Source organism: Nicotiana attenuata, unplaced genomic scaffold (genome assembly GCF_001879085.1).
Source record: "Nicotiana attenuata strain UT unplaced genomic scaffold, NIATTr2, whole genome shotgun sequence".
Taxonomy (NCBI): Eukaryota; Viridiplantae; Streptophyta; class Magnoliopsida; order Solanales; family Solanaceae; genus Nicotiana; species Nicotiana attenuata.
This window is the reverse complement of record NW_017676257.1, coordinates 35,073-48,659: the sequence shown is the minus strand read 5'-3', so window position 1 is coordinate 48,659 and position 13,587 is coordinate 35,073. Positions and strand designations below refer to the sequence as shown.

The 13,587-nt window shown below is 37.2% G+C and overlaps 1 protein-coding gene across 1 annotated transcript; it reads left to right on the top strand.

The window, feature by feature from the left end:
* Positions 1–9,266: 9,266 nt before the first annotated feature.
* Positions 9,267–10,131, top strand: LOC109220882 (uncharacterized protein At4g04775-like). Its single transcript, XM_019385347.1, has 2 exons — positions 9,267–9,535; positions 9,639–10,131. Exons 1-2 carry the CDS (start codon positions 9,416–9,418, stop codon positions 9,873–9,875), a joined length of 357 nt encoding a protein of 118 aa, XP_019240892.1. The 5' UTR covers positions 9,267–9,415; the 3' UTR covers positions 9,876–10,131.
* Positions 10,132–13,587: the final 3,456 nt, after the last annotated feature.

The window sequence follows — 13,587 nt, the reverse complement described above, 5'->3', positions numbered from 1 at the left end:
TTGCTGCTTGGGAAAGAGATTATGAGGCTTCTTTGAAGTATAAGGACTGCAGTTGATATAAGCTGGGCTTTTTTGAACTCCGTCGTGATGCCTTAGTTGAAGCCAGCCAAGAAAAATTTAATCTGGAGTCAGAGTTAGCTAAGGGGATGGAGACTATTGAAAAAGCTCAACAACCATTGGACTTCCCTTCTCCCGCGATTGAAGTTTCCGAAGCTGAAGCTACCGGAGTTGATGTTCCCATGAGTGAAGTTCCTTTAACTGAAACTTATGCGGCTGAAGTCCCCATGACCGCTGGAATTGCCTCGGGTGATGCACCCTCTTCAAGCTCAATCGTGCCCCTTATTGCAAGTCAAGTTGAAACTTCATCTATTGATACTCCAATGGTTGGAAATCAACCTACTTCTGTTGGTGATGCTATTCCAGTTGAGCCTGCTGATGATCCTTCTTCAATCCTTTCCTCTCAGTGAAAAAAATTTATATCTGTTTTTGAATTCCTTTTTGCAGGTACCTATTTGGAAAACAGTATTTAAAGCTTTTGGGTTCATTTGAGAGTTTTTGTAATCAAGCCCTTGGCTACTACTTGAGGGTTGATTTTTTAGAAGTACAAGTCCCCAAGTCTTGTTATGGGGCATTTTGTATAAACAATTCGATGACTAAGTTTATACTTAGTCTTTCGTTTTAAATATTAGGAAGCTTTTATTTATCATTGCACTCCCGTATGTTCTATCCTTGCCCTTTTATTTTTAAGGACTTAAAGAATAGTCTGCATTTTGTTCTTTGAAAAATGCTTCTGTTAATCCCATGACTAAATAACATGAGTTTTATAAAAAAGGGCCCTTTTATATTTTGACACTTAATGAAGAAGACGTCTCAACTTCATAATGGTGTGATCATACGATAAAAGAAATAGGAACACACATGTTTTTTGCAATAACTTCGAAAAAATTTTATAACTTCGAGAAATTTTTACTTCTGGACTTTGACAAGTTTTGTATAATACTTTACATGGGCTTGAATTACATCTATAACTTTCTCGTAACTGTTTTTCTTGTAACAGATTTTTTGTTTAAGAAATAATAAACACGAGGTTTTCTTTATAACCCGTTTAGTAACAATAAATGCAAGGTTTTTCTTTACTAACCTGCTTTAGTACACAGCTTTTACCCTAATTACAGTAAGAATTTCTTTAGCCTTGGTCTCTACTGACTTCATTTGTANACATGTGCTTGAATTACATCTATAACTTTCTCGTAACTGTTTTATCTTGTTAACAGATATTTTGTTAAAATATAAGTAAACACGAGGTTTTTCTTTATAACCCGTTTTAGAACAATAAATGCAAGGTTTTTCTTTACAACCTGCTTTAGTACACAACTTTTACCCTAATTACAGTAAGGATTTCTTTAGCCTTGGCTCATGACTTCATTTGACTTTTATTACTCTGCACTTGACTTTTTCCCAGGCTTGATTTTTCTTCGATCTTCTCTGCCGTCTTTATATATACTTGTGTATATTATGTAGTCCCCCAAGTGTTTGAGTGTTGAAGTATGAAGCCTCGAGCACTTGATAGCTTTCCTCATTCGGTCCTTTTCCTGAAAAGGAAATACATACGGGACTCGGAAGTACGATTATAGATGAAGACTGCTTAACCCGTTTAAATTTCTATCAGAATAATTGTAACCCTGGGCCAGGAATTTTAGTTTATTCCAGTTCGCCTTACAGGTCGTGACTCATCATTTAGTACGGGTTAGCGTTTTGCCTATCATCTAAAATCGTTAGTAAAATTTTAACAATTCAAAAACAAATATAATTTAACATGGTGATACCTGACCGTGGGTTTTTCCTTAGAAATAATCTCTTCAAGTGAATTGCATTCCAATGCGAAGGAAGCACCTTCCCGTCCATTGTTTCCAACTCGTATGCTCCTTTTCCTACAATATCTCGAACTCTGTAGGGTCCTTCCCAGGTAGGACTTAGTTTACCCGCGTTGGCCGCCTTTGTAGATTGAAAAACTTTTTTAAGCACGAAGTCCCCAGTTTTGAAGTATCGCAGTCGTGCTTTTCTGTTGTAATATCGTTCGATCACTTGCTTTTGTGCTGCCATTCTTATTAATGCGGCTTCTCTCTTGCCCTCCAGTAGATCCAAATTGACCCGCATCTCTTCATCATTAGATTCTTGTGTTGTTTGTGAGAATCTTGTACTCGGTTCTCCTATTTCAACTGGGATTAGTGCTTCAGCTCCATAAACTAAAGAGAAAGGAGTTTCACCTGTGCTTGTCTTTGTTGTCGTGCGATATGCCCATAAAACTCCGGGTAACACTTCAGGCCAATTACCCTTTGATTCCTCTAAACGTTTTTTTAAATTGTTGATTATGACTTTGTTCGTTGATTCTGCTTGCCCATTGCCTACTGGGTGATAAGGTGTAGATGTGATTCTCTTAATTTGCCAGCTCTCAAAAAACTCAGTGACTTGAGCTCCGATAAATTGAGGGCCATTGTCGCATACAATCTCTTTTGGTACACCAAATTGGCAGATGATATTACGCCAAATGAAGTCTTTGACCTCCTTTTCTCGTACCTGTTTGAATGCTCCTTCTTCTACCCATTTAGTGAAGTAATCAGTAAGTACTAGAAAAAATTTTACCTGACCTTTTGCTTGTGGTAATGGACCCACGATATCCATTCCCCACTTCGTGAATGGCCATGGTGATATGACCGCATGTAACAACTCCGCAGGTCTATGCATGTTGTTACCGTACCTTTGACATTTATCACATTTAGCTACAAAACTTTCCGCTTCTTCCTCCATTTTAGGCCAGTAATATCCTGCTTTAATCAAAGTTCTTACTAGTGATCTTCCTCCTGCGTGATTCCCGCAATGCCCCTCATGTATTTCCCTCATTACATACTCCGTTTGAGAAGGTCCGAGGCATCTTGCTAATGGACCACCGAACATCATACGATAAAGATTCCCTTGTTTTAAACAGTAACGAGCAGCCTTTTTTCGAAGTGCATGCGCTTGCTTCTTGTCACTAGGGACGGTTTCATACTGTAAAAAAGCAACAATTTCGTTTCTCCAATCCCAAATTAAATTATTAAAATTTACCTCATTCTTATCTGGATCGAGAACTGAGTGAAATAAATGTATAATTGCATCATTTGTATCTTTTGCTATATCAGCTGCGGAAGCGAGATTAGCTAAGGCATCTGCTTCGACATTTTCATCCCTCGATATCTGTATAACCTTCCAAGTTTGGAATTGCTTTATCAGTTCCCGTACCTTTTCCAAGTACTGTTGCATCCTTGCTTCCCTAGCAGTGTAAGTCCCCAACATTTGATTAACCATGAGCTGTGAGTCACTTTTGATCACTACTTGATTTATACCAACTTCTCGTGCCAATTCTAAACCTGCAATCATAGCTTCATACTCCGCTTCATTGTTAGTTACGGAATGACATTTAATGGCTTGCCTAATAGTTTCACCCGTAGGTGGTACTAAAATAATTCCTAATCCTGCACCTTTTGCGTTAGATGAGTCATCAGTAAATAAGGTCCATGTTCCAGGATTAGCCCCATTAAGTACTTGTACTTCTTTTTCTGCTTCTAATTGTATCCCTTGGCTAAAGTCAGCGACAAAATCAGCTAATATCTGTGATTTTATTGCTGTTCTAGGTAAGTACGTGATTTTATATGCACTTAGCTCTATGGCCCATTTAACTAACCTTCCCGACAATTCATGTTTATGCAATATATTACGTAGGGGATATGCAGTCACTACGACAATGGGATGACATTGAAAGTAAGGTCTTAACTTCCTAGATGCCATGATTAGAGCAAGTGGTAATTTTTTCAATTGTGGATACCGTGTCTCTACATCTAACAAAGATTTACTAAAATAATAGATAGGAGATTGTTTACCTTGCTCCTCTCGAACCAAAACCGCGCTTACCGCAACTTCTGAAACAACAAGGTAGATGAAAAGTTTCTCCCCAGCCTTGGGTTTTGCTAGCAAAGGTGGATTTGACAAGTATATTTTCAAATCCCTAAGTGCTTGTTGACACTCCTCATCCCATTCAAAATGATCCTGCTTCTTAAGAGCCGAGAAGAATTTAAAACATTTTTCCGATGATTTCGAAATGAACCTTCCCAAAGCTTCGATTCTTCCTGTCAATCTTTGAACCTCTTTCTTGTTGGAAAGTATATTCGAAATTTCTTCAATGGCCTTAATCTGCGCAGGATTCACTTCAATACCACGGTTAGAAACAAGAAAACCTAAAAAAATTCCTGATGCCACACCAAACGTACATTTTTCTGGATTCAACTTCATATTATATCTTCGTAAAATTTTAAACGTGTCAGATAGGTGTGATATATGATCTTCTGAATGTTGGGTCTTAACTAGCATATCATCTATATATACTTCCATGGTTTTACCTAAATGTTCTTGAAACATTTGGGTGACCAACCTTTGATGCGTTGCACCTGCATTCTTAAGACCGAAGGGCATTACCTTGTAACAGTAAGTACCCATGTCTGTTATAAAAGAAGTTTTTTCTTCATCTCCTGGATCCATCTTGATTTGATTATAACCTGAATATGCATCTAAAAAACTTAATAGCTCATGCCCTGCAGTAGCATCAATTAACTGATCGATGTGCGGTAAAGGAAAGGAATCTTTTGGACAGGCTTTATTAAGGTCTGTGTAATCTACACAGACTCGCCACTTACTGTTCTTCTTAGGACCCACAACAGTATTAGCTAACCAGTTAGGATATTTTACCTCACGAATTGAACCAATTTTTAGCAACTTTTGAACTTCCTCTTGAATCACCTTATTTTTGAAAGTTCCTTGTTTTCTTTTCTTCTGATTGACGGGAGGATATGATGGATCTTCATTTAACTTATGCGTCGTGACTTCCGGCGGTATCCCCGTCATGTTAGAATGGGACCAAGCAAAACAGTCCGCATTAGCTTTTAAAAATTCAATCAATTTACGTTTTACCTCCGGGCTAAGATTAGCTCCTATGTACACTTTTCTCTCGGGCCAATGTACAAATAACACCACGGCCTCTAGCTCTTCTATCGTTGTTTTGATGTTCTCATTCTCCTCCAGTTCTTGAATGGTATCAGGTCTTGAATCCAGATCTGTTTGCTTTTGCTCAGGTGAAGTTGACTCCGTGTTACCCTCACCTAAATTCTGTAATTGCTATTTGGTTCACCTTTAACAGTTGAATATGCAACGGAATTGATGCTTCTAGATGTTTGTTGATCGCCTCTGATTCGGCATATTCCCCATGGAGATGGGAATTTAATAACTTGATGTAAAGTTGAAGGAACAGCTTCCATGTCATGAATCCATGGCCTCCCAAGAATTATATTGTAAGCCATTTCCATATCTACCACTTGAAATTTGGTATCTTTAACGATGCCTTCTGCGAATGTGGTAAGTATTGCCTCCCCTTTTGTTACAACACTAGAGTTATCAAATCCCGACAAAGTATGCGCCTTTGGGATTAATTTATCCTTCGCTTGCATCTCGCGCAATACTCGTATTAAAACAATGTTTACGGAACTACCTGGATCAACCAAAACTCGTTTCACGTTAGTATCATGTACAAGTAAAGATATTACCAGTGCGTCGTTATGCGGAGTTATGAGTCCCTCGGCGTCTGCGTTGTTGAATATAACATTCTCTTCTTCCAGTACATGTCGAGGCCGCTTCCCGTGGGTAATTATCACTTTTGAAACCTTTTTATATGATACATCATTGATCTCTTCACCTCCGCTTATAACGTTGACAGTTCTCTTGGGCGAAGGTGGTTTTGGAGGCTCCTGTCTGTTCTTCATGTATGCTTGTTTACCTTTCTCACTGAACAACTCAGTAAGATACCCCTGTTTTAACAAATGATCAACTTCACCTTGTAGAAAACCTGCAATCTGTTGTTTTATGCCCATGATCGTTATGAAATTCGTACCAATGATCAGGGTTTCGTCTGTTCGGATTTGATCGCATTTCCTTTGGCCATCGTACCTTATCTCCCATGCTTCTTAAAACAGCCACGAGTTCAGAGGAGCTTACGTTGAAGTTGTAACCACCGAACCTTGCCTTTAGACTTCCATCATCGTCTCGTGACCCGCATGTGTTTCGATCATTCCCGAACCTTGATGAGGAGCCTGATTCCCTGTTCCTAGGTTTGTGATCGTACCTTTGATTATCTTGCCTTGATCGTGAGTCTTTCCCGCAGGTCCCATGTATGGCTCGTACCTGTTTTTACCGGATCTCTTTTTATTTTCCACACGCCTTGAGCTTACCTTTTCTTCTGTATTATCTCGTAAAATAATGTCTTCTTCAATCCTCATCTTTGTACTGTATCTGTTGTAGACATCATTCCACGTTGTTGCTGGGAATTCTCGAAGGCTTTCTTTGAGTCGCCCCGTGGCTTCTGAACTCTTCTCATTCAAATTACTAGCAAAGGCTATGGCTGCCCAATTGTCAGGTACTCGTGGCAGCGTCATTCTTTCCCGTTGAAATCTATCTACGAACTCTCTAAGCAACTCTGAGTCTCCTTGCTTGATTTTGAAGATATCTTCCATTCGTTTTTCAACTTTTTGAGCTCCCGAGTGTGCTTTGATAAATAAATCTGCAAGCTCAGCAAACGAATTTATAGAATTTTCGGGTAAAAGAGAATACCATGTTAAGGCCCCTTTAGTGAGTGTTTCACCGAATTTTTTGACCAAGACCGACTCAATCTCTTGCTTAGTCAAATCATTGCCCTTGACACCTGTTGTGAATGCAGTAACGTGATCTCGTGGATCTGATGTACCATCATACTTTGGAATATCAGGCATCTTAAACTTCTTTGGAATTGGGAGGGGAGCAGCACTTGGCTTCCATGGTTGTTGGAAATATTTATCTATATCCACTCCCTTGATCACGGGCGGTACTCCAGGTATTTGCTCTATGCGTTCATTTTGCTCCTTAAGCTGTTTCTGCAAGGTTAGTACTAGATTTTATAAATCAGAGTTAACTGGATTACCTGGGTCTCTCTCTTGTGTTTCACTAGGGGTTCCACCGCTGCCTGAATTAACCAATCCTGAACGAGGATTCTCCAAAGTGTTGTTGTTCGGAGTAGATGTGGGTGGAACAACAGGTAATTGGCTAACAAAAGCTTGAAGAGCGTTATTGACTTGAGAGGCAATAAGTTTTTGCAGAGCCTCATTCATGGTTTCAACATTTTCGAATTGAGCCTGTCCATCTGTGTGAGATCCATTAGGAGTGCCTTCGCGAGACCGTCGTGGAGAACCTTGTGGAGAGCCTCGTGGGGAATCTCCCTGAAGTTGTTGGATTGTCTGAATTTCTGGGTTTCCTTGAGTGTTGTCATTGTTGTTCGACATGATTGATGCAATCAAGAAAATTAGGTTGAGATATGCTTGATTATCAGATTCCCGGTAACGGAACCAATTTGTTTAACCAAAAATTAGATTTTAGGTCAAAGTTTGAATTTAGAAGAACTCGGGTTACTGATAATCGGAAAAGTATATAAGAAAGAGATTTTGAATAATATAATCAAAAAGCAAATAAAACAAAGTATATTCCAGTCGTGTTTTTCGTGTCCTTACAGTTGTTTGTGACTTTCCCTTTTATAGCTGTTTTGGGAATACAGACTTTCCCTCTGTCATAATAAGACAATTATGGGTAATTTAATGACCTTAAATGTTACGTTATGCAATCATATACATTAAATACATATCCTCTAACATTTCTAGTATTTAATACTCATTAAATGTTGTATCTGGGCTCTTTTTGCTGTCAGATTCATTCCTTTGTCTCTTCTCGATCTTTGACCTTTGAATGTCTTGAATAGGTACGAACGTTGAATTATTTGTATGACTGCTCGTGCCTTCTTCATTTAACTTGCTTGTATCTATTGTTGCTCGTGTCTGTTAACCAACCTTAATTCTTTGATTGCTTGATCAATCTACGTGCCATGACACGTCACCATATATATAAATACAATTTTTCCCAATACAACATGCACATTGAAAAAAAATTCAAAATTTCCATGCATATATTGTACAAGATAATTCCCCAATATTATTACGTATCATTATTTTTTGAACAATGTACAACAACAACAGTAACGACTATGCCGTACTCCTAGACAAAGTTGAGGCGGGCGATATATGTCCTCCCTTCCTTTTTAAGCTCAACTTATATTTTGGCATGATGATGATATGAGTTGAGCTTAAAGAAAGAACTGAATATTCATCTCAATGGTCCCAACATTGTTTGAGAGTGTTGTTAGTACTCCTGTCGGTCCACTTTAATTGATTTTTTGGACTTTTTATGGTCCACGATTTAATTTTTTCAGACATAAAAAAGAAAATTAACTTTTTTTTCTTAGTTTCCCCCGGAGTAAAGAGTTTATGAGTATTTGTTGTATTTTCACAGAACAAATTAAGGTTAATATGATCAATGTATATTGTTAACTTATGCTAAAAAGTGGATTCCTTAATATATGTGAAACATCGAAAAATCAATTAAAGTGAATCGGGATAGTATATATTATTCCAGATAATCGCACGTAATAATGTTGGGGTCTTGGGGAATTGTTTAACATGTTGCAAAATCAAGAATGTTTTTTTATTCACTTGAATTCGTAACTTGTTGGGATATATCTGTTCACTTTTAATTATCCACTTTTGATTTTGCACTCCTATTAAGAAAAATTAAATTAAGTACTAATATTTTATAATTTTATCCATAATAATAATAGCATTTTTCAAAAGTCTTGGGAAATGATTTGTGAATGAATAGTTAATGATAAGGGTAAAACAGGAAAACAAATTGTCTTTCTCTTGATTTATTATAGTGAACAAGTAAAAGTGAAAATGTAATTTTAGTATAGTGGACAAGTAAAATGAACATGGAGTAGAGATAAAGCCACAAAACTGGATCGTCCGTTTATTAATACCATACATATATATAACGGTAAATGGTCAAATATACCCCTATACTATTGAATACAGTATTTAGAAAGTCTTTGTTATACTATTGGTACTTTTGAGTCCCTACCGTTACACTATTAAATATTTGTACCCTTTCATTAACGGAGGGGACACGTGTTCATTCCCTGTGTAATTTTTAAACCCAAGTTATAATACCAGTCTTTTATTAAGACCCGACCCACCCAATTCAATAACCAATACCCAATTACACTAGCCCCACTTAAATGAAAACCCTCGTCTGTATCAGTTCGATTTCTTAATCTATTTCCTCTCTACACTGAAATTGTTTCCTCCATATTTTGGTGTTTCCTCCATATTTGAACTTGAATTCGCCTGTGTCTGTTCGATTTTGTTTCCTTCCCTTATCAATTTAGGCTGTATTATATAAGTGGATAAGTGGGTGCTCAATGTCTGAATCTAGTTGTCCTTCGAAAAGGAGGTGCTTTTGTGGTGATATTGTCAACCACTTCACTTCAACCACTGTTTATAACCCTAGTAGGAGATTCTATAAGTGCGCGAAACTTGAAGTAAGTGATATATATCTACAGATTTATATAATTTTGACATTTTAAACAAAATTTCAAGTTTGTTAGTTTTCTCATTATATGTTGTCTGGATTTTGTTTGTAAGAATGAATCATGTGATTTTTGGGAGTGGCAAGACGAAGTCTTACCAGACAGAGCTTTGGTTGTAATTAACAATTTCAAGTCGAAGTTTGATGTTGCTCAAGTTCAATGTAAAACCCTGAATATGGCATTGGATGCGTGCAAGACTGAAAGGGACAGACTGATGGAAAAAGTGGATGCATTAGAGGCTATAAATATTGTTGAAGCGAACAAGTCAAGAGAGTTGGAAAAAGAATGTTGAAGTTGAAGATGTTCATTATAATTTCATGTGCGCTATTTGTTGGATTTATTGCAGCTTTCATGATGAAGTGAAGCTCTGAATATGTAGTATTGTGTTGGTGGACATTATGTAGTATTTTGGAATGTTTTTGATTTCATTACTTTATTTTGTATTTCGGATGAAGTTAATTGCAATGAAGTTTTTGATTTTATGTCCTTGCATTCAGTTCTTCTTAAATAGTGTGTATTAAAAAGGTATTGATTGCAATAAGAGCTTTGGTCCTCTTCAATTAGCTTTATTGCACCAGTTGCTTGCATTATATAGTAATCAGTTGCACCTGAGCTTTGGTTCTCATCAATTAGGTTGCCTCAATTAGTGTCCTTGCATTATGTAGTAATTAGTTTTGTTGCACCAGAATACGCCTGCATATTTCAATTGAACACAACTGCAGAACTGCAGAATATACCTGCATATTTCATTAACTATACCAACTGCTGTAATTTACAAGTTTGCTGTCAAGTGAACACAGAATACACCAGCATATTTCAGCTGCTTACCAAGTATAATTCCAGAACATTACAATCCAAATCTAAACTATAAATGAGCAAGACGTACGTATAGAAGTAGAATTATCATAACTTGAAAGTCATGATCAACACAATAGCAAAATAAAGGCAACATCATTGACATTAAACATTAACCATCTAAAATGTATTGTCACAGCAGTAAATATATGTCTTGATAACTGGATGCCATTCTATAACCCCAAAAACTTACACTACTAAGTTATAAGATGACATCTATTTCAAGTTTCAGTACCAACAACATCAAAGACCATTAAATACTACAAAAGTATTGTCGGATTGCACTAATTACATCCCAAAAAATAAAATAAAACAGTCCTAAACTTGAGGTTCATTTTCCTTTCCTTGCTTGCAGCTTCCTAATCCCCTGTTGCCTTTGCTTCTCTAGCTGATTTCCAGTTGTAGCAGACTGTCCCTTCTAGGTAAGTGATGGTGGTGTATATGGAAGATCTGTGGGCTCACTAACACCATTGGTGTCACCTATGAAGTTAATTGATCTTGTCTCAGTTGGTATAGTTATTTTTTCCTCTTTTGAAGTCTTGTCATAATTTTTGATACACTCATCGGCCTAACAGCAACATCTTCATCATTGCCAATTTCTGAGATATTAGCATCTACATTCTTGCTTGACAGCCCAACTCTCCTACTTGTAGGTGTTGACATAAAGGTAAATTTTTTATCTTGACTGGGTTGAGATACTGGAGGCGCTGATAAGCTTATATCTTCTTTTGTTTCCTCATCTATTAAAGATCTTTGCCTCTTTTGAAGTTGCTTTGCCTTGCGTTTCCCCTTTGATGGCTATTAAAAAAAGAAGTTAAATGAGGTAATATATACAAATACAACTAAATAAAAGTGAAGAAGATAGGTTTACCATGCCACAAGTCCTTGCATTATGGTTTGATTGTCCACATTTACCACAAAATCTGGTGGTTCCATTGCTAGGGAAGGTTCAACTTTCCAAAAATTTTCAACTGGAACAGGCTGTAACTTGTGTTTATAAGTCAATAAGTATGCCTCCTTGCTAAACCACCAATGCATTTCTGTTAGTGGATCTATATTCTTATGGAGCATAGCTGTAATAACATGACGGCATGGGATTCCACTAAGACCCCATGTCCTGCAAGTACACATCCCCAAATCCAGCCTAACACAATGTTTATCACCTCCCTCAGACACTTCATACCCACTGTCACCATTCGCATTGACTTTACAACATTGACCAATATGTAGATATTCACTGTACAATTGCATGCTTTTTGGACTGAATTCAGTAGCCCACGTCTTCACTTCATCTTCATGTATCCTTATCATGTTCATGACCTTGAGTCTTATATCCTTCAACATCTTAATTATTGGCTTGAATCTAGCATCCAGAATCTATTTGTTAAAGGATTCAGTCAGGTTGTTATCAACCCATTGATTCTTGCATACAGTATCCAAGTAAGCTCTACAATCAGTGCCAACCTCATCCAAATTATGGTGTATAATATTGGATATACTATGCAAGGGAGGATCACATTCATCAACAACAAACATGTTGATTACTTTATATTAATTACAAATTAGCTTCAACAAATGTCCAATCCCCTCATCCCCTTCAATCTCATAAAGTGTACCACAAGAGACTTCAACTATTAGTTGTTAAACCCCTACATACCCCAGATTTTCTGTGAACTCATTGACTAAATCAACAAAAGATAGAAGGTCTGGGTCATACCCTTTCTTAATGTGCTGCACTTTCTTTGGGTATAGCACTTGTGTCTTGCAACAGTTACTGCCATAATTAAATATTAAGTCAATTAATACCATCACTGGCTTTCTACAAGCATGCAACAAAGAAAAGGCAAAAAAAATAAATAAGAAAACAGTAAAGGAACTAGCAAAAGAGGCATAAAAAATACGAATAAACATATGAGCTCGCCTCCCCCCCCCCCCCCACACACATACAATAAAGAAAGACAGAATCTGCATCTAACGTGGCACTATGAGGGCCCTCCTTTAATAAAGAATTCACAACACAACAAATAATACCTAAAATATCCGACATGCAAATGATTTAAAGGACCCACTACTTTACTAACAAACAAAAAGTAACCAAATTTATATAGGACTGTCTAGATAACAACATAAAATGTAAACAATACAAAAAAAAAAACCCTAAACCACCTTTAAGAAATTATTTGAAACCGTAGAACACAAACCCTATACCAGCTAGAACATTCAACAAAATTGCATAACAAATCTACTAAAAAACGAAAAAGGGAACAATTTCATGAAGAAAGATGGTACCTTTGAACTCGTCCAACCCTAAATCGCCAAACTTCATGTGCAGTAGGACCTGAACCCAGTACAAAACTTCGGACTAGAAAAGAGAGGTAAAACTAGGGCTGGTGTAAAATGGAAAGGGTCGTTTTCATTTAAGTGTTTATTGGTTATTGAATTGGGTGGGTCGAGTCTTAATAAAAGACGGGTATAATAACTTGGGTCTAAAAATAGCACAGGGAATGAACATGTGTCCCCTCAGTTAATGAAAGGGTATAAATATTTAATACTGTAACGGTAGGGACTCAAAAGTACCAATTGTTTGGCTCAAAAGATACTAATTACTTTGTAAGTGAAAACAATCAAAATGAATCAAAGGTAAATCGTAATCGAATATAATTAGACCTAGAAATATGTATTATGCTTGTGATTGTTTCAACAACTTGGATATTCGAGAGAGAGTAAGAGAAAGCTTGTCGAGAGAGAGAGAGAAATAGAAAGAAAAGATAGCTTGTTATTGAAAAAGATCTCCCTTTTACAACATTGAGATTCTCCTTTATATAACAAGAGAACCCCCTCAAAAAATAATAAAATAATACAGGGATAGGTCACGTGCTTTCGAGGAGACGATGAGACTCAAGGGCATACTTTTGCTCTGACATTCCTAGGTCGTCCCCTCTACTTCGGCTATTGCTTAGTCGGGGGTTGTTGCTTACCATAGTGGGCAGAATTTGACCCCATACAGATAGTCCCTCCGTTCATTGGTGACGTAACGAAGCGAGTCGCCGATGGACGGAACCATGATCCTTGTACTAGGAAAATTTTGACCATGTTTGGAGACGACGACGTGGGGGGTGGGGGGGGCGATCGTTTGAATTTGTTGATCT